Source organism: Cervus elaphus, chromosome 25 (assembly GCF_910594005.1).
Source record: "Cervus elaphus chromosome 25, mCerEla1.1, whole genome shotgun sequence".
In the NCBI taxonomy this organism is placed as follows: Eukaryota; Metazoa; Chordata; class Mammalia; order Artiodactyla; family Cervidae; genus Cervus; species Cervus elaphus.
The window spans coordinates 62,371,650-62,393,919 of record NC_057839.1 but is presented as its reverse complement, the minus strand read 5'-3'; the positions used below and the strand labels follow the sequence as shown (position 1 = coordinate 62,393,919).

The 22,270-nt window shown below is 44.5% G+C and overlaps 1 protein-coding gene across 2 annotated transcripts in view; it reads right to left on the bottom strand.

Moving 5' to 3' along the window:
- CTNND2 (catenin delta 2) overlaps nt 1–22,270 on the bottom strand; it is a 1,061,406-nt gene that overhangs the window by 147,418 nt on the left and 891,718 nt on the right. For both annotated transcript variants that reach the window (XM_043887623.1, XM_043887624.1), the window contains exon 13: nt 4,047–4,164. In XM_043887623.1, coding sequence (XP_043743558.1) covers nt 4,047–4,164 — 118 coding nt within the window. The remainder of the gene's footprint in view (nt 1–4,046; nt 4,165–22,270) is intronic.

Here is a 22,270-nt window from a genome sequence, read left to right as displayed (position 1 = left end):
TCCCTGGGGGCACATCCATGTCTCTGTTTAACAAATGATTACTCCGGATATATTCTGCAGTTTTGAGAAGTGTTTTATAACCTACCTGAGGCTGAGCGACCTCTTGGGGAGAAGCCGGATGCAGAGAGATAAGAGAGGGAGAAAGAGGGGGGGAGGTAGGAGGGGGATGGGGCTTCTCTTATAGCTCAGTTGGTAAAGAATCCCCCTGCAACACAGGAGACCCTGGTTTGATTCCTGGGTCAGGAAGATCCCCTGGAGAAGGGACAGGCTACCCACTCCAGTATTCTTGGGCTTCCCTGATGGCTCAGCTGGGAAAGAATCTGTCTGCAATGCGGGAGACCTGGGTTCGATCCTTGGGTCAGGAAGATCCCCCTGGAGAAGGGAAAGGCTACTCGCTCCAGTATTCTGACCTGGAGAATTCCATGGACTGTCTAGTCCATGGGGTCTCCAAAGAGTCGGATACGACCTTCCCTTTCACTTTTCACTTTCAGCAGGGGGGAAGGGAGACAGGAGGTGGCAGAGAGGGACAGAAAGGGGGTGGTCCCAGGGGTTGAACTCATCTCTCTCCTTAAGTCTGGTTTGGGAGGGTGACCAAGTCAAGTGCTTTTCCCTGTAAGGGCAGGGAGAAAAAGAGAACAGCCACCGCCCTTCTTGGGGATACCAGCAAAAGGCGTGTGGCAGCTGGTGGTTTGGGTTTCAACATCCATTGCTGTCAACAGAGCTTTTGGCAGTTCCTCTTGGTCACCAGGGTCATTCTGAATCCTCATTTTCTATTAGAAAGGGCTAATTTGGAAGCCGTTTGTAGAACGCGCCACCGTATGTTAGGCATTCAACAAAACCATCCCAATTACAGGAGCCGAGCTGAGCCTAAGTGTGGCATCCAGGGTCTTTGACTCATTAACTCCAGTGGCCTCAAAGACAGTGTGCACACATTTCACCCTCCTCTAGCTTGTCACTGTGAAAGCTTAGAAGTGGCCAAGCAGAGGGCTGAGTGGAAAAACGATGGGGCAATAATAATACGTTAAAACTCAACAGCATCTTCTGGCCAGCAAAGCACTGTCAAGTAGTTTATCACATTTGATCCTCTCAATAGCTCTAAGGGTCTTCCTTGTCTCGAAGATGAGGTCACTTGGGTCCTGTCCCCTGGTCATAGAGAGAAGGAGATGGTACATTTTCCAGTACACTCCTGGGGCTACACTGGGTGCTCTGGATACTCAATTAAGAATAGCTGAGTCTCCTTTTTTTTTTCTTTTAATTTTTAGTTTATATTAGAACATAGTTGGTGAACAACATTGTCTTCATTTCAGCAAAGTGACTCAGCTCTACATAGACAGGCATCTACTCTTCTTCCAAATCTTTTCCTATTTAGATCATTGCAGAATATTGAGCAGAGTTCCTGGTGCTATGCAGTAGGTCCTTGTTGATTATTTACTTTAAATATAGTGGTGTGTACATGTCAATCCCAAAATCCCAATTTATCCCCCACGCCAACCTTTCCCCATTGGTAACCATACATTTTTCACTTCCAACCGTAAGTTTGTTTTCTGTGAACCTGTTTCTGTTTTTGTAAATAAGTTCATTTGTACCATTTTTGTTTTGATTCTACATATGAGCAATATCATATATTTGTCTTCCTCTGATTTTTTTCACTGAGTCTGATCACCTTGGGATCTATCCATGTTGCTACAAATGGCTTTATTTCAAGGCATATCTGAGTCTTCTGACACCAGGCCTAAATGGTCTTTATTTTTCCAGTTTCCACTTTGTGGGGGAAATGTGGTCACTAACAGAGAGAATCTTCAAGGTCTCTCAAGAGTTTGAGGAGTCTGGTCATCTGACACATCAGAGAAAAGACATGTGTGCCTCACAGCACTCTGATTTTGGACCACACCCCTGAAGGTTGCCTTACCCACCACGACGGTGTTATGGGACCAGGGCAAGACTCATATTTTATTGTCAACTAGAAGGTCCAGACAGTATTAAAGATTGCTTGGTATCCATAAGGCTTAAAGCCCCCATACCTTAGTATTTACCACTCTGAATGTTAAGATCCTTGGCATTGCAGCTTCCATGAATTACGAATTACCTTGAGTAGCTCTTTTAAAAAGTCCTGTGTCTATTGTGTTAACAGGTCTCTATAAATACTCAAGACATCTTGACTGTTCCCTTCTTTAGAGACTTAATTCTCCTGTCAGTGATATTAAAAGGTCTCCAATGGCTGTTAAGGGCATTTACAAGAGAGGTTGATTAAATCTTTTCTATCATATTTCACTTTGGATATTGACGTCATGCACACAGTAAATGAATGGTTGCAAATGTCACTAACAGGCAGTGGTAAGATGACAAACAGTTCATAATTGGATTCAGCTAGTACTCAAAGGGTTTGGATCCCAGAAGGACCATGGACTTCTGGTTCATGGGAGTAGGGCTCCCCCATCAGTAATTTTCTAAATTTGTCAGTCACTCCACTGTGCAGGCAAGGTTGAGAAGTGCCGTGCTAAATCACCCCATGCCAAAGAGTAACTAAATGGATAAAATCACTCTTACTTGTTCTTTATCTGACCTTACAACTAAAACAACTAAATTACAGTGTGTTGGGTCCCCGACTAGAGTCTATTTTAAAGCTGTATCTACTAAGGTGGGTTTCTCAATACACGATGCACATGGAATCACCTGATGAACTCCCAGAGGAACAGAAATCAGAGGTAAGAGCTAGACATCTGAATTCAGGGGGGCTGTGAAAAGGTCTAGGCACACGCATTTATCAAATGCTCCAAAGGCAATTCCAGTGACGAGCTGGCATTAAAAACCATGGGTTTATCAAAATGTCTTAAGAGGAAAGCATGCCAGTTTTAGGTGAGATGGTCTTGAAGCAAGAGCCAGATGCCAGACAGTTTATTTACAGAAACCTCAATGATTCAAGGGCCTGGAGCCAGGAGGCAGACATGTATTGTGTGGGTGGATGGTTTCTCATGGCTTGCTGATTAAGCTCTGGACATCTGACAAACATGTTGACCGGAAATCATTTGACAGAGCGCTATGTACAATTAATAAATTGTGTCCTGTGCAATATTAACCATTTTACTTCATGAATATGTGTATTACCCAGGGTTTACTATACTTTGATTATGTAACATCTTATGTAATAGTATCAGTAAACCAATGCACAGGCTTATATATATGAAAAAAAAAACAAACTGTGGGATTAGGCTCTGGCTCCCCATGGTGCAATTTGGCAATGTCGAGAGACATTTTTGTTTGTCACAACTGGGGTAGGGGGAGGAAGGTACTGGCATCTAGTGGGTGGAGACCTGGAATGTTGCCCAACATCCTATAGTCCACAGGACAGTCCACAACAAAGAAGGGGACTGAAATATTGAGAGAGTGGCTCTGGGAAAGGTCCTACTAAGGCGTCACATTCATCACATGCATTACTTTAAAGTATCGGTAAAGTCTGTGCTTATATCAGGACATTATGAAATTACAAATTTTTTATGTAAAGTGAACCCAAACTAAGTCAAAAGACAAAAGAAGACAAAACAAAATAGCCCAAACACTGTCAAAAATCCACCCAATTCTATTTTGGTTTGCGAACTAAAACACTGAATAGACACTGATGATCAATGTTTGACAGCATTTATTTAGACTTCCCTGGGCATTCTTAAAATGGCATTGGGCAGTATTAAGCTGTTCAAAAGCTATCTTGTAAAAATATAGGATTATTTAAATCTCAGGTAGCTCGAATATTTCTTTTTCTTCTGCCAGTGGATTTTAGAAAATCAAGCTAGAAGCTCATGGGTGACTTGCTATGTGAAAGTTTATACACTCATCTGGAACATCTGTAGCTGAAGTAATTTAATCTAAATTTTTACTTGCTACTAATCAAGAATTAAGTGTCTAGTTCTAGGCTAGGATTAGAAGTCAATACAGATTTCAGAGTGAAAGTATTAAGTGTTGCATTCACTATCCATCCTTGTTAGCCATTGTTTGATCCCCCGGGGAATCTTTGTTGTCTAAGATGCTTCATCTATGCAAATACGACAAACCTTGCTATCGATCTCGCTGCTCCCCAGCGCAGACTGAATCACATAAAGCAGCGCGTCCGTGAGCCCGTCACATTCCCGCATTCTCCTGCGGGCCTCCTCTCCGGCTGAACTAACATTCCTGCAAAGCAAAAGGATGTATCAGCACCCTTCACAGTGGCCACCAAAAGAACGTTCTTCCATGCCCACCTCTTCTCATTTGTTTTTCTTTAGTCCGCGACATATAGCATGCGGGATCTTAGTACCATGACCAGAAATCCAACCCGTGTACCCTGCATTGGCAGGCCAGAGTCTTAACCACTGGATCACCAGGGAAGTCCCTTCCTCTCAAAGTTTTAACGAAAACACTTTGCTAGCCTTTTAGGAGGTTTACCAAGAATATAGTTTTAACGAGGGGGGAATGGCCTACACAAATGGATTCTAGAACTGGATGAGCCACAGATATCTGCATCAAAACAGAGAATGCAGAATTCTGAACATGTGATCTGTGAGAGTCCTGTGACTACTAAGAAAGGAGGCTTTGTAAAAAGTCTTCAAGGTCTGCTTCTTTTACAATCGACGAGGGAATCAGAAGCTCTTTGATTCAAAGGGCTGTTCTTCTTTGAAAAGTTTGAAATACTTTTCAAAGACAAAGTTTCCAACTTACTGACAGATCTTAGAGGTCTAATTTCACCTGTCTCAAAAAATATATCTACCTTGGCCCTGTCAGAGGAAAATTCTAGAAGTTTACTCTAAGGACACAGAGATTTCTCTGAGAATTTAGTCATCAGAATACCCATGGCACCTTTTATGCAGGAGTGGCCCAAGCTCCTTCCTACAAGCTGAGCTAAAGGCAATAGAAGGGGCCCCTTTAATGGAATGCACAGCTGTGAGGGGAGTGAACCTCCATACCCACAAAAGACATCAGATGATCCAGACAAAGGTGAATTTCCCAAATGCTTTAATTACCCCACCACCTAAGAAGGCCTTCTTCCTCTCCCAACCATGGCCAGGATTTGGTTCTAGCAGAAAACTTTTGCAGGGCTTCCCAGGTGGTGCTAGTGGTAAAGAACCTTCCTGCCAAAGCAGAAGCCATTAAGACAAGGGTCCAATCCCTGGGTCCGGAAGATCCCCTGAAGGAGGGCGTGGCAACTCACTCCAGTATTCTTGCCTGGAGAGTCCTATGGACGGGGAAGCCTGGAAGTCCATAGGGTCACAAAGTGTTGGACGCCACGGAAGTGATGCAAGCACAGAAAACTTTTGCAGCAACTGATTTACAGACAGCACAGCCTACTGGGGGGAGGCTGAAGGAGGTGAGGAAACGGAAGGTACAAAGAAGCTGAAAAGTTTAGGAACTGTGGGAAAGGGTGATGAAAAGAGATAATGATCTAGGCAAGGCAATAATGCTCAAGCTATGTAGCATCAGGATTGCTTGGAGGGTGTGTTCACGTTGACAGTTGGGCCCCACATTGGCATCATAGGTGGAGTTGGATAATTTGCATACTTGGTGATGCTGACGTTGAAGATCTACACTAAACTAGAGCTGTAACGGGGAAGAGTCAATTTTGACTCATCCGTGCTTGATCTGTTTCTTTGACTTTAACGTTTTTTTTTTTTTTTTGCCATTTTTTGTTATTATAATCATACATGATGGCCTGCCTCTGAGAGTGGGGCGCTTTGCCTGACTGTTAAGCTAAAGTGCCTTTATTCAGAATCCTGTCCACGTGCAGGTGGCTGGAAGAAAGTAATTAACACATTCCCCCTGCCCGAGGCTTGCCACTGTAGGAGGTATTTGCAAGACTGATGGCCTTTTTGTACTCTGTTTCCTCTCCTCCCCCATCTCTGATTTATAAAAGAATCTGGCATCCAGACTCTGGCAAGATGGCTATTTTGAGACCTTTAGTCTGCCATTTCAGCTGGTTTTCCAGATGAAGCTGTATTCCTTGCCTCAACACCTCATCTCTCAGATTCACTGGCCTACGGTGAACAGGGAGAGCTTAGACTCAGTAACAGAGTTACCTTGGGTTCTAGGGGTGGGCAGGAGTTTGGTTGGGGAGGGTACTGTACTTTGTTGGAGCCTGTCATGTGGCAGATTCCAAGAGTCTGTGGCCTTAGAGCCCACAGGAGTAGCTGAACAGAACACATCTCTGAACCCACGCTATAATTGACACACTATTCTCATTTCATTTCCCCAACATCCTTCCCTGTTACATTTCATTCGGTTTTACAGATGAGAAAGGCAGGCTCAGATGGGGTGTCCGAGGCCCCACGGGCGGTAAAAGTGGAGACATTAGAACAAAACCCAGGTCTGTGAAGGAGAGAAAAGCAACGGGCTTCGAGCTTGACATACAACATGGACTACATTTTTAAGGAATTAAGTAAAAATAAAATATATTTAATTCCAAAATGGTATTGAACATTCATGCTTTCTTTAATATCTAAAAAGTCCTGCAGACATGTTTAAAGAGGATCTATCAGCATTTTAACATAACACCACCGGGAAAGGTTATTCAATGAAAATTAGAATTTTTGGCATTTGCTGATCTTGAAACATAAACAAAACTCCTCAGTGCCTCAGACAATGTAACTGAGCAAATGTGGGCAGCGTTTTTACGTAAAGTGTTAGAGATTCCACCTTGGGATGGCCGATCCTTTCCTGGCAGCACCCTTGGTAGGGAGGAAGACATCTTTCTGTGAAAGAAGCGGTGACAGGCACACTGGTGTTATTATTAAAAGGACGGCCTTTGCAGGAGAGCATTTTTAGACCCAGAAGTGATTTTCACCACATCAAGTTCTGATGCTGTTAGAGCCCAGTCAGACCTCTTTGGTCAGAAAAGTGCTGAGTGCAACGAATGACTGCCTCTTCCTACTTTGATGAGGTCACGTTTCCAAAGACAGAATGACAGCAAGTTGGGCTTGAAAGGACTGTAGAGACAGACAGCTCATGTGCAGTTTAGCCTCAAACATCCTCTACCCCTTTTCCTTACCCATGAATACTCAGTCTTTCCTTACAGTAGCTTTACAGTGGGGATGGCTGCCTCCTAATTCACAAATAAACGTCACTCTGATCAGCCCTGTTTTCACTGGTCATCAATGAATGGGCAGGCCCAGCCAATGGGAAAGATCAAGAATTAACAACTTTGTCAACATCATACCTTTTCAATACTAATTTTCTTTGAGTTTCTGTTTGATTTTAGTCCAGTCTCTGCCAAATATTTTTAAAAGTTATCAACAGGCTACAAAAAGAAAATGTGTAATATACTGAGAAATACTAATGGGGTCCCAGGAAGGACAAGGAAGTGATTAGGACACACACCTAAATCTCCCCCCACCCCCTCTCCAGTGATGCAGGGTGGGGGGTGGGCAGGAAGGTACCACAGTGCCTGCAGTAGGACGAGGCATCATATATGTTAATATTTTTAAGTGAACTGAGGTGTGAACATGTCTCTCTTTCAATGGCTAAGAGCATCCTACAAACCTTTTGGGTTAGGTTTCCACTTTTATTCCTGAGTGAGTGAAACATTTCAGAAGATTACCTTTGATTTTTACCCTTTGCCCCAACACGAAATTTACTGTACTTGTGCGTTTCGCTGCTTAAAAATAAAAATTCCAATAACCTTGTGTGTTGGTCACTGGTTGTAGTTATGGTCCTATTTAAGTGACTGCATAAGAGTCTGATAAACAGCCAATGTCCAGCCTACAAAGTTCCTCCCTCCTGATGCACTTAAACCATCTTCTACTCATTTTGAGGGAGGTGATTTCCATGTCTGGGTAGAACCTCCTGCAGCAAAATTTCCATGCATAAAAGTTAACACTGAAACAAAGCCTTGTAGATATTTTGTAAAAAAAAAAAAAAAGCACAATGATACGTAATAGCTATTTCTTAGAAATAATCACTATAACCTTGATCGAATTGTCAGTTGATACAGTCCCTTGGACTGCAAGGAGATCCAACCAGTCCATCCTAAAGGAAATCAGTCCTGAATATTCATTGGAAGGACTGATGAAGCTGAAACTCCAATACTTTGGCCACCTGATGCGAAGAGCTGACTCATTTGAAAATACCCTGATGCTGGGAAAGATTGAAGGCAGGAGGAGAAGGGGACGACAGAGGATGAATGAGATGGTTGGATGGTATCACCGACTCAATGGGCATGAATTTGAGTAGACTCCAGGAGTTGGTGATGGACAGGGAGGCCTGGCGTGCTGCAGTCCATGGGGTCACAAAGAGTCAGACACGACTGAGCAACTGAACTGAACTGAACATAATTTGGAAATTCCTGCTTAAAGTAGATTCTATAATCTTTTCATCACTCTTCTTTTCTCCACCCAACCTGATCCTTGGCATTTATAACCTGGCCTCCACTCAGGGTCTTCTCATACCTGGCCCACCTCCAGCCCTTGAGCCCTGGGTTCCAGCCCTGTTAAAATTCCTTACCATCCTTCCTACACACTCACCAGACTGTTGTGCACCCCCACAACTCACCAGACTGTTGCTCACCAGGCAACTTTGTCTCATCTCCCAGTTTATAATGAGCAGAGCCCAGATGCTGGGTCTCTGACCAGAGCCCAGAATCTGGGCTGGGTTCCTGAGACTCTATACAAGTGTGAAGAGGGGCACGGGGCTGCCAGAGGGCTTCAGAGAGCAGAGCTGAGATCACTTCAAGGAACACAGGTAGTCTGGAGGCAAAACTGAAATATGAAGCCATGCACTGTCCTGATGCCAGCCTACCAGAACAGGCATGGGGAGAGGCAGAATCCACAGAGACCTGATGTTCAAGCTGGTCCCTCCCTGATGTGGGGGAGGGGTGGGCACGCTCTCCACAGTGAGCTGCTCGCAGCCCAGGTGCGCTGCTCAGAGTGCCAGGTAGTGCAGCACCAGACCTTCTCCTCCTGCCTGGTGTAGATCAGCAGGAGCAAGCAGGGAAACACTTAGGACATTTGGGCTCCCCTGCACCTGCCTGGTGAACTCATGTCTTTCCAGAAGCATTTCCAGTGTTACCTTTTTCTGACATCTCACCCAGAGAGCAGAACCAAGGATGACAGAGGATAAGTCCCTGGCTTTGAAACCTTGCAACTGGGATTTGCTGGGCTGGGTTTCCAAGCTGCTTTGGCCCCGTACTCCATTTTATTTTCCACGTCTCTATTTCTGGAAGTGGAACATCTATAACTATTACCCTGTGCCTGTTACACCACTGTATGTTGGGGGCAAATAAGCTGTTTCTTCATAATCATAGGTTCACAGGTGGAGAGGAACTCTTACCCAGAAGCTACACTTCATGGGTCACTCATGCACTTCTGGGTTACTCGTCTGCGCCTGATTAGATGATTCTGGCTTTGAACTTTTGAGCTGAAGAGATTTAGGACCTTAAGTTGATGCTTTAATTGGGATGAAAAGGCATGGGGTGAATGTGGATCTTTGGGGACCAGAGGGTGGACTGGGCTGGACCAAATCACAGCCCCCATGTCTGTGTCCTAATCCCTGGAATCTGAATGGATTACTTTACATGGAAAAAGGGACTTTGCAGATGGAATGAAGGTTATAGACTTTAAAATAGGGAGCCTGTCCTGGATGATCTCTATGGACCCAGTTTAATCACATGAGCCTTAAAAGCAGAGAACATGCTCTAGCTGGAGTCAGAGAGATGCAGCAGAAGGGAAGTCAGAGAGATCCCAGCAGGAGGACTCAACTCCCTCTCTGGTGCTAGTCTTGATGCATGTGGACCACACGCAAAGGGGAAAGAAAGAGGAAGCTGGCTCCTAGCTGACAGCTGGCAAGGAGACAGACACATCAGTCTGTCAGCCACAAGGAACTTGATCCTGGCAACAACCCGAGGGAGCTTGGAAGCAGACCCTCCCAAGAGCCATTGGTAAGGAATGTAACCCTGATAACACCTTGATTTTAAGTTATAAAACCAGCATTAGATTTTCAATCCAAAGAAAATATAAGGTAATCAATTTTGTTGTTCTAAGTCACTAAACTTGTAGTAATTTGTTACAACAGCAATAGGAAACTAGCATTCAGCATTTGGCTTGTCTGACTCAGGGTAAATGGAATTCTTCTCAACACCATCCCTAAAACTTTCACACATAGATACACACCCCTTCCCTTTGCTATTGTTCATGGACTGCAGCACACTAGACTCCTCTGTCCTCCACTATCTCCTGGAGTTTGCTCAAATTCGTGTCTATCGAGACGGTGATGCCATCCAACCATCTCACCCTCTGTCGCCTCCTTCTCCTCTTGCTCCCAATCTTTCCCAGTGTCAGGATCTTTTCCAATGAGTTGGCTCTTTGCATCAGATGACCAAAGTATTGGAGCTTCAGCATCAATCCTTCCAGTGAATATGAGGAGTTGATTTCCTTTAGGATTGACTGGTTTGATCTTGCATTCCAAGGGACTCTCAAGAGTCTTCTCCAGCACAATTCAAAAGCATCAATTCTTCAGCACTCAGCCTTCCTTATGGTCCCTTCCCTAGAAAATTGTTTATCTGCAGTGGGCTCATGCAAGCTTTAAGAAGGTATTTCCAGATTATAAAATAATTGTATAGATTTGAAGAAGACCCAAAATTACCCATACATAAGAAAATAAAAATTACGCCTATTGGGGTGAGGTGCTACCCTTGACTGTGCAAGATCAGGAGATGGTCTATGTAACTCAGAGCATACGAAGGCCCTCTGCACAGGAAATGTGGATGTACCTTTTGAGGCAAAGTTACACTGCTTTAATTTATTTTGGCCCCTTGCTGAGCTGATTAAACACAAGAGTGCCACCAGGTCAGTGGGCATCAACTTGGCCCAGCTTGCTCTTCTGCCTGGTTGACATCCTTCACTTCTTCCAGTTCTCTTTCAGGCCAAAGTGCCCCCCCCCCCCCAAACCTCAGTCTTTACAGCTTCCAGGAAACAAAGTAGAATGCGTGGACTCAGCACTGCGTGGGAAATGAGTGGACTGTAGGGAGAGAAATGAGCCAGCTTTCAGCTCTGCTTGAGTGAAGTCTGTACTGCAGCCTCGTGGTTTTAAGTGAATTCCCAGAAAATCATCTGAAATGCTAAGCCTAAGTACCAAATGGTAGGAACTGCATCAGGAATAGCCTCACCTCCATAAAGTTTTATTGGGTACGAATAATGGGAGGTTGAATTTACTTGAAAAGCTTTTGACTTCTCTATCTACATATGTTTTTAAAGTGGGTACTTCATTATAGCCAAGTCAGAAAAATATCCAGAGGAATCAATTTCCCTTTTTCCTTCTTTTAATTTTTTTAATTTTTTTTTTATTTTTAAGATTAGCCGAGTCCTGCTGCTTGGATTCCTGCTATGCAACTTGCTGTCTTCTCTCAAGCAAGGCAATTTCTTTATAAGTCAGGACACTGATGGCTTGGAAATTGCTTTGCTGACCTGCAGAGGCAGAATGTGTCAGTGGCCTAAAGACCAGCTACCCCCTGGACTGGCAGTAAACCCCACTGCCATGCTGTCCCCTGTTGACACCCCCACCCCACCCGTGAATGGAAACCAGTGAAGAGAGATGGAGGAGCGCCTCTGACGTGGACTGTTCCATGCTGCCCCTTTCCAGGACTACCCAGACACGTGCCTTCTGGAATCAGCCACACACCTCACACACAGTTTCAGAGATGCCCAGAGTGGAACCAGAAGCATCTGAGTTAACAGACACCCTATTGCTACCAAGGACTACCTAGGGTCTCAGCTCCTCGATTTTAATTAAAATTGATGAACGCCACAGAGTTAAGTGCGCTATGAAATGTCTGCTCAGAGTTTCCCGTTGAGCTAAAGTACAAGGAAATTGCAGGGAGGAAAAAGGTGAACTGCAAGCCCAATTGTGCCTGTGGTTCTTTGGGCTCCATGAACACCCACAATTGTTTTCTAGCTTGAAGCACTCGGGGCAGAAGCTGAGGCTCTAACTCGACCACATCTTGAGTTTAGAGCCGTGTTGGGTAGCCCAATCCCCTGGCCGTCGATGCCCATTTGCCCTGTATTCCACTAACTCCTAAAACATTTCACTAGGGTACATTTATACTAGGCTCTTCTTTCTAGAGCATCAGCTCCGAATCAGGATGCATCTCACACTGGAAGCCCACACATCCCACCTCTGTCCTGGCACCTCAGCATCCCATCAAGGCTATGTATCACCATCACCACCACTGCACTGAGCATTTTCACAGAACAAAACCAAGAGCTGGTCAATGCCAGCTCTGCCTCGATTACAAATGCAGCAACAGCAAAGAGAAGATGTCACCGATCAACATGCAAATGAAGTTCAAACATGATTGGAACAATGTTTCAAACATGAAAACAGTGTTTTCTTCTTTTTTTATGCTAAACCAATCATCAACCAGCTCGATTTAAGGCACATCACAAAACCTAAGCTTTAAAACACATCAGTATACTATTATGCCAGGAAACTGTGAAGCAGAAAGTACAATATTCACTTCAGACAGCCCGCAGCTTCCAGAAAAATGAGCAACACGACTAAATAATAAGTAACGATGAGACCATTCAATTCTGTGTATTCTGAGTCTTCTGTTTCCTAAGAAGTAGGAGAACAAAGCTGACTAATAAGGGATTGCAGGTAATTGGCTACTTGCCTTTTAAATGTAAGACTGTGGGTTTGAAGACTTTCAAGATTTGGCATTATGTTCCAGATTATTAATAATTATTATGAAAACCACCTTTCTAACTTGCATTTCAATTTATCTCTTAATTCCCCATAGGCAGTCAGGTAATCTTCCAGTTTATTTACCTACAGGAGATTTTAACAGATTGTACTTCAAAGACATATTAAAGCTGGGAATCCATGTGATTTTTTTTAAAAGCTCCCTCATGTAGATGGTACATTTTCCTCAAGCTGCATTCATTGTTTTCATAATTGTCTTGATCATGCATGGATGCCATATTGAGTCACAATAACAACAATAAAAAAACTCAAAGCACTGAACGTCATCAGAGGCAAAGAAGTGCACTTACTCTGGGCCGTCCCTCTTCCTTCTGCTCTAACCCCTCTACCTCAGTGCAATTCCCCCGCCTCTCCCAAATATGGTTTTGCTCTGGGTATTTACTGTCAGACTGTTGTCATCAGCATTCCTCTAAGCTGAGGTCTCATGTCCTTGCCCAGCAAGAGAAGGTCAAGTGCTTAGCAAAAGGGGCCACAGAATACAGAAGGCAAAGCCCCTGTTACTTCGTTGCTTCAGGGCAGATGCCTGCTGGTAACCATCCCTTTCTGCTTTAAACATGTTTTTTGGTTTGTTTTCTTACATTTCTTTTTTGGAAAATGTCTCCTTAAACTTGTGGCCAAAATGCTGACAAAAATAGACCCTGGATCAAAACTGCTTAAGCCTCATGTCCAAATGGGAAGGAAGTGATTAAAAATAAAAATACATTTTCCCTTTAATCTCTTAAAATGTACCCATCTCTTCTAATTGCTATTTAATGGATTCAGAAGTTTTGATGACTCACTTGGCAGTCTTTTATTTGGGCCAAAGCGAAAGTGAAAGTGTTAGTCGCTCAATGGTGACTCTTTGTGACCCCATGGACTGCAGCCCACCAGGCTTCTCTGTCCATGGGATTCTCCAGGCAAGAAATCTGGAGTGGGTAGCCACTTCCTTCTCCAGGGGATCTTCCTGACACAGGGATCAAACCTGGGTCTCCTGCATTGCTGGCAGATTCTTTACCATCTGAGCTACCAGGGAAGCCAAAGAACATAAGTGATGCAAAGTCCAGACTCCAGTTAACTTGACCAGGGATTACTATATAGTTCTAAGCTAACTGAAATGAACAAATAAAGCCAATGATTGTTTGGCCAAAAATGAACTAAAACTACAGAAGGTGTCTCTGGATCACTCTCTTTTCTTCCTGTTTCAGAATGGAAATATCTAGTGTAGGAGTGGTGAGGGACAGGAAGGAGGAAAAACTCTAAGAATACATTATATAATTTGCATAAGAAAAAAAATACAGAAAATTCAGCAAAACTATGATCCCTTGCCTTTTAAGTTTTCTCTGAAAGGGAGAAGAGTATACATTTAATCTTATACATTGAAACGTCTTTCAATTTCTGGGAAGAAATTTCTGAAGCACTTTTTTAAAAAAAATTATTTATTTATTTTACTTTACAACATTGTACTGGTTTTGTCATACATTGACGTGAATCTGCCATGGGTGTACATGTGTTCCCCATCCTGAGCTCCTGTCCCAACTCCCTCCCCATCCCATCCCTCTGAGTCATCCCAGCGCACCAGCCCCGAGCATCCTGTATCATGCATCGAACCTGGACTAGCGATTCGTTTCACATATGATAATTTACATGTTTCAATGTCATTCTCCCAAAGCATTTATTAAAAGAAAGCAAGAGTCAGCTTTTTAAAGATGAGGGCCAATGTGGACTTTCAACTTTATGCACTGGTCTTAATCACAATGAGGAATAGTGCTGGAAAAATCGGTATCAGAACTGTTCAAAGAAACTCATTTAAAATCGACTTTAATTGTCTGGTTCCATTATCATTATGACTTTTTCTTCTTGGTTGTGGGAGGGAAAAATTCTAAAGATGTCTGTTCATTAGCATATGATATCACTCATACGTGAAACCTAATTTTAAAAAAATGACACAAATGAACTTCTTTACAAAACAGGAACACATGTACAGGTGTCAAAAACTAAACTTACAGACAATGAAAAAACTTTTCCCAAAGGGGCAATGGGCTGAGGGGACCAGGAGCTTGGGATGAACACACACACACTACTATATATAAGACAGATAACCAACAAGGACCTCCTATATAGCACAGGGAACTCAACTCAATATTCTGTGATAACCCATATGAGAAAAGAACCTGAAAAAGAATGAATATATGTATACATCGGGCAGGGTTTCCCAGGTGGCACAGTGGTAAATAATCCACCTGCCAGTGCAGGAGACGCGGGAGACGTGGGTTGGATCCCTGAGTCAGGAAGATCCCCTGGAGGTGAAAATGGCAACCCACTCCAGTATCCGTGCCTGGAAAATTTCATGAAGAGAGGCACCTGGTGGGCTACAGTCCATAGAGTTGAAAAGAGACCCAACTGAGAGCTGCTGTGTATATGTATGACTGAATCACTTTGCTGCACCCCTGAAACTAACACGACATTGTAAATCAGCTATAAGTGAGAGTCACTCAGTCCTGTCTGACTCTTTGTGACCCCATGGCCTATACTGTCCATGGAATTCTCCAGGCCAGAATACTAGAGTGGGTAGCCGTTCCCTTCTCCAGGGGATCTTCCCAACCCAGGGATTGAACCCAGGTCTCCTGCATTGCAGGTGGAGTCTTTACCAACTGAGCTATCAGGGAAGCTCAAAAATTCAGCTATACTCCAATAAAATTTTTTAAAAAAGAAAAACTTAGAAAAAAAAAAAGAAAACCTCTTCAAGATGACTGCCCTCTGGTGGTTCAACCAAACACTCAAACACTAACCCAGTCACTGCTGTGAAGGGGCTTTGCAGATGGAATTAAGGTTACTAATCAGCTGACCTTAAGACAGGGCAATGATCCTGAGTCATCCTCCTGAACTCAAGTGAGCTCTTGAAAGCAGAAGAGGGAGACAGAAGAGTCAGTCCGACAGATGTAGCTGAAGAGGGGCCGGGAGGGCTAAGGAAAGGTGAGGGGAGAGAACCTGACCCTGCTGGCTCTGCGGGATGAAGGAAGGGGGCGGTCAGCCAGGCCAGGTGGTGGCCTCTGCTAGCTGAGAACACCTCCTAGGCTCCAGCCAGCAAGGGAATGAGGCCCCCAGTCTACAGCTGCCAGGAACTGAATTTGGCCAGTGACCTGAAAGACCCAGGAAGCAGGTTCTCCCTGGAGGGTCCTGATAAGAACCCACCTGCAGACACCTTGATTTTGGACTTGTGAGACTTCAAGCAGAGAAACCAGCCAAGCTTCCCAGACTGCTGAGGTAGACCACTCTGAGGTCATACATTTGTGTTGTTCCAACCCTCATTTTTTGTTGTTCAGTGGTTAAGCTGGGTCCAACTCTGTGACCCCATGGACTGCAGCATGCCAGTCCCTTCCCTGTCCTTCACCATCTCCTGGAGCTCGGTCAAACTCATGTCCGTTGAGTCGGTGATGCCATCCAACCATCTCATCCTCTGTCGTCCCCTTCTCCTCCGGCCCTCAGTCTTTTCCAGCATCAGGGCCTTTTCCAATGTGCCACCTCTTTGCATCAGGTGGCTAAAGTATTGGAGCGTCAACTTCAGCATCAGTCCTTCCAATAAATATTCATAGTTGATTTCCTTTAGGATTGACTAGTTTGATCTCCTTTTAGTCCAAGGCACCCTCAAGAATTCTCAAACACCACAATTTGATAGCATCAATTCTTTGGCGCTCAGCCTTCTTTATGGTCCAACTCTCATATCCATACATGACTGCTGGAGAAACCATGGCTTTGTGACTGTACAGACCTTTGTCGGCAAAGTAATGTCTCTGCTTTTTAATATGCTATCTAGGTTTGTCATAGCTTTCCTTCCAAGGAGCAAACATCTTTTAATTTCATGGCTGTAGTTACTGTTGGCAGTGATTTTAGAGGGCAAGAAAATAAAGTCTGTCACTGTTGCCACTTTTTCCCCCATCTATTTGCCATGAAGTGATGAGACTGGATGCCATGATCTTAGTTTTTTGAATTTTGAGTTTTAAGTCGGCTTTTTTACTCTCCCCTTTTACCTTCATCAAGAGGCTCTTTAGTTCTTCATTTTCCGCCATTAGGGTAGAAACCTGCATATCTGAGGTTTGTGGTAATTTGTTACAGCAGTGATGGTAAAACCACTTCATTTGCACATTCACAGAAAAAAAATTCATATTTTTCACGAATGTTCATTTTAATATCTCAAAGCTTTGAGACAAACCTTTTGCATCCTCCAGTGGAGGCACTTTAGATGTTTTGAATGATGAGATGCCATTGTTAGGATTTTTAGATGCCTCTTGCTGTAGGCGTGGTAGGCTAAACACATCTCTCACCAACTCCAGGTAACCTCATGTGACTTTTCTTCGTTTACTACTACCAGATGGCTTGTCATCAACTTGAATACAGCATAATGGCACCACTGGGTGCTCATTTCCTGTAACTGCTTTAGTGGGGAAGGGAGTAATGCTTTAAAAAAATGAAAGAATTATAATGTTGCATAGAAAGGTCACTCAGCAAAGACACTTTGAGCAGCCACGGAGCCTCGTTAAAAGCAGCTCACAGGTTGGCAATGAAGAACTGGCTTTAGCATCTCTGCTCGTCACTTTAAATAAGCACTTCAGCTGGAGGACCTCTTGCCTATTACCATACTGGTGACATTCTCCTGATGCTGAGCAAATGTTAAGGTTTTATTTAAAAACTGGAGCCTTAACCAGCTCCGTGGCCACCCTCCACCACTGGCCCAGGGCATGTCGCTGTCTGGCTTCACTGCTCTTTATAAATGATAATGGTTCTCAGAATTCTGGCACAAGACACAGAAAATGACTTCATAGGGGAAAATGTCAAGCCATTGATGTACCATAAAAATAATCTAGAAAATATAATTTGGAAATGCAAGTTTTTTCTAAACACTCACTTTAATTCAATTACACTTATGATCAATCCTCTTGGATCTGCTAATGTGGGAAGGTTCTCACCAGCTAATTACCAAAAAAAAAGGTTACAGAAAAGAGAGAATGATTCTGAAACAGGAGGAAGGTGGGCAGGGCACCACATTTAAAAGAATGACAGAGCCATAGGACACAACATAATGGTGAGAACCAACTTGGTCCAAGATGGCAGACGAGTTGACTTCCACTAGACCTCGAGCCTCAGTGTACGCTCACTGTAAAACCTCACCTTGCTGACTGATACACCTATGGTGCCATGACAGTTCCAAGGCCAACCGTAAAAGGTTATAAAGTGGGCAGTGGCCCAATTCCTGGAAATCTCCACTACCTCCCCCCAAGCACTGGAATACTCCTCCCACTTATTAGCCCATGAAATTACCCATTCCTATAAAAAATGACAATCCTGTACCCTGAAGCTGCTCTTGCTTCTAAGATGGACCACACTTTGTCACGGAGTATGTTTCTCTCTCAGTGAATCCACTTCTTACCTACCAGTTTACCTCTCCCTGAATTATTTCTGTCACGAGACATCAAGAACCTGAGCTTCATTAAGTCCTGGGACCAGGTGTGATCTCAGTTAAAAGACTGTGGATTCAAGTCCCAATATGAGTTACACAGTTTCAACTCCATTTTTTTGTGCAAAAGGGAAACAGGTAGGGGAATCCTTCTATATTATTCAAAATCACTACCCAGGGATTGAATCCAGTATTTCCAAAAATCCAATAATCCCCTAAAATTCCCTCAGAGACACAATGGACTGCTTTAGTTTTAATCACAAATACTCACCACAGAGCATTTTTTATAGCATATGCCAAAAATCAAATATATATAGTTTATTCCAATGCCAAAGCAATTTAGAACTGCTGCAGGCTTAAAGTAATAGTTTCCTCGTTTTCTCCTACATGGCCACACCTCGAGGATAGGGTGCCCATGACTGATACCCTCCCATCAGCAAAGGCCACTTGTGGTGTGGGAGATGTGGAGGGCATTGGGTTGCCAGCAGGTGCAAGTCAGGCAGCCACAGCTACACCCCTGCTCTCCCTCTAATCTGCAGCACGGTGGGTGGGCAAAGACGCTTAATGTCGACAACAGTGTTGATTACCTTTTTGTGCTTGGTTTCAATTCCGACTTCCCTCACCAGGGAGCCCCTGAATTATACTAGGGATGAACAGAATATGAAGAATGAGGATGACAATGAACCTTTGCAAAGCGTATTTGTGGTTACAGTGATCAAGAGGTGAAGGAGGAGGAAATCTTAAAAGCAAAGGAAAGAAAAACAGATAAAAAGTAATGGAGAAAGAAAAGTAGTGCTAACTGGAACCTGTTTGGCAGGGTGGCGGGGGGGGCGGTGCTTGGGGGCAGGGGGAGGTTCCCTTAAAGGTTATTTTGCTGTGCACCAAATACTTTAATTCTCTGGATAAATATGATGTTGATCACCCTTGAATCTTACCTTACCTGCACATCTACATTCAATCAGCCGACACATCAATCAGCTCTGATATCAAAGCATCTTCAGAATCCTCCTCCACGGCCACTGCTGGGCCCACAGCACTGGCATCTCTCGTTTCTTCATCCGTGTCTCTGCTTCTGTGCTCATTCTGAAACCAAGCAGGACCCTGTGGGGCCCCCGGGCACAAAAGTCTTTCTATGTCTCCCAGTTTTCTTGTTTATAGCAAACAGGCTTCCTTCAGCCTCCAAGACCTTCTCTGAGTTCTAAAGAGTGGGTTCAAACAGTTTCTCATTAGGGAAGAGAGGGGATGCAAAGAATTGGATATGACTGAGCGACTGAACTGAACTGGGGATGCAAAGACCAAGGCGGAGCAGCCAAGAAACACCAGTGCAGCCTTGGGGCAGGGTGCTGGTTCCCCTCAAGGGATACGCACAGAAATATCTTTGAGCTGTTTTGCAGATACTAAAACCCTACCAGGTCAAAGAAGCTAACTGTATGCTGCCCACCAGAAGGTTAATGAGGCGGACTCCCAATTACTTCACCACCAACCAGAAGAATGTCGACGAGCTGGTCATGCCCTCTGAACCATCACTATAAAGCTTCTCGCCTCCCACTCCTGGCCAGGACACAGCACACTTTTGCGGGCATTAGCCTGCTGTGGCCCCTCTTGCCTCACAGAGCAATAAAGCTCCTCTTTTCTGCTTCACCCAAAACTCTGCCTCTGAGATTCAGCTGGGTACTGGTGTACAGAGATGGGATTTGGGCTACAATTCCCCCACACTCCAGGGAAGCTCCAGTGGTTCTTCTAAGATGTACACCAGCACACAAGCCCACCACTCTAAGACCTTCTGCTGTACTCACAGTCAGACTCAAGGCCCCGCTCACAGCACCTGCCTGGGAACTCTTCCTTCTTTGTCACTTGGCCACATCCTACTCATCTCTCCTGTCTTTTTCACACGGAGGCTTCCCCTGCCCCCTGCCCAGGTGAAACCCCTTTGTTCTGTGCTCCTTCATTGGACACTTTCATCATTCTCGCCCCACTTAAATCACTTGCTTCCTGTCCCCTGGCATCTGGTTATGGGCATTCCACACTCTGGTCAGGAGCATCAGGAAACCCTGGGGAAGAGCTGGAGGCTGGACAGCCGGCCTGCAAGGAGAGTGGCTGTGAAGGATGGCCAGCCACGCGAGCGGACAAAGTGAGCACAAACTCTGATTAGGGTTAGGAGGAGCCAGGCAGATGCCCTCGGCCGGCTGTGTCTGCACCCAGACGCACAGGCTGGCAGCAGGCAGCCCTCGGTGGTTCCACGTCTCTGCCCAGGGCCGATTTTGGTCTGTGACTAAATCCGCACGGCTGCTTGTGATTGATTTCTTTGCTTGTCAATTGGGTGATAACTTTCTAGCACGGGAAGGAGACAGAAGGACAGTGATAGCAATGCTAATGTCCTGTAGTCGCAGAGAGGACATAAAAGTGGGAGCCCGCACCTAAAGCAGACGCCAGCCACCGCTCCTCCTCCAGCCCTGGTCTATGGAGAGCTCAGTGGCAGAGCAGGCCACACTCATAGCTCGTTAAAGGAATTTCAGGCAAGAGACTGCAGTTGGAGGCAATGGGGATTCTTGGGGAGCCAGGGAGAAGGATGATCACAGGAGGAGGACACCCCAGGAATACCTCCACACCTACCTCTTAGGAGGTCCTGATTTCTGTAATGTAATGTCTGTGATTACTGGCATTCATTTGTAATGAATGGAAGTATTCTATGCTCTGAAAGTCAGTCTGGGGAGTAGAAAACCTTGGGTGTCAAATTTCATCTCTGATATTATCAACCTTGCCTTGGGCAACACATTTAAGTTCTCTGACCTTCAGTTTATCCTTCTATAAAGTGGGCTCATGTTTTGAGACAATTGGACAAGGCAAAGTCTGTAAGAGGATGAGGTTGTTGGATGGCATCACTGATTCAATGGACATGAGTTTGAGTGAACTCCGGGAGCTAGTGACGGACAGGGAGGCCTGGCGTGCTGTAGTCCATGGGGTCGCAAAGAGTTGGACACAACTGAGCGACTGAACTGAATTGAACTGAAAGTCTGTAAAGTACTTAGGAGCCTATGGAGACCCAACATTCATCCCTCACCTCTTTCTTGATCACTCCCAGTAGCTCCGAAGACTTTCACTGCATTTGCATGATGGTTACTATACAGGGTCAGCAGCCATCAGTTGAAGCAAGTTTCCTATCAGTTAAGTTTCCTATAGGCCAAGTCTTATGCCAAACTATTAATATTTATATGCATGATTGCAAGGGTGAGGTGAGTTAGGACTTCATTCAATGCAAAATTTGGGGGGGGGGTACCAAAAAAATTCACTAATCATCAGAAATAACAGACATTCTTAAAATCTGGTAAACTATAAGTAACAAAATTTATCACCTTAGACATTTTTTAGTGTATGGTTCAGTCGTGTTAAGCACTTTTACATTGTTTTACTAAATAATATTTTAATGCAATATTTCTCCATCAAAATTAGTGGAAAAAAATCCATGATGAACACAATATCAAAATTTTATTTATTTTTTAAAATGAATTAGTCCTTATGGAACATTTGCACCTGTCTGTTATTAATGTTAGTTCTCCACTTATAGGCACTGGAGTTCTAGAACACTGGTACTAACAAGATCATTTCCTGTTTTATTCTTTTTAATATTTTATTTTTTTTGGCCTCACCATGCAGCTCATGGGATCTTAGTTTCCTGGCCCAGGGGTTGAACTTGGCAGGGAAAGTGCTGGGTTCAAACCACTGGGCCACCAGGGAATTCCTCCAAATAGCAAAATTTTAAATAAAAGAGGGTTCCAACTTGGCAGGTGAGTTTGAGCACACTCCGGGAGATAGCGAAGGACAGGGAGGCCTGGCGTGCTGCAGTCCACGGGGCCGCAGAGAGACGGACACGACTTAAGAGGCTGAACGACCACAGCCCGGCACGGCTCAGCCTTCCTCGCCCCACCCTCATCCCAGCCCTGCACGGCCGCCACCACCGTCGTTCACAGACGGAGAAACTGAGGCTGGCAGAGGCCACCTCGGGTGCCCAAGACCATACAACTAGCAGGTTTCCAGTCAGATCTGGATTTGAAGCCAGCAGCCTCTTGGTTTGGACTTTACGCTTAACAACGATATCCTGTCCCAACATCACACCGATCGCAAAGAGTG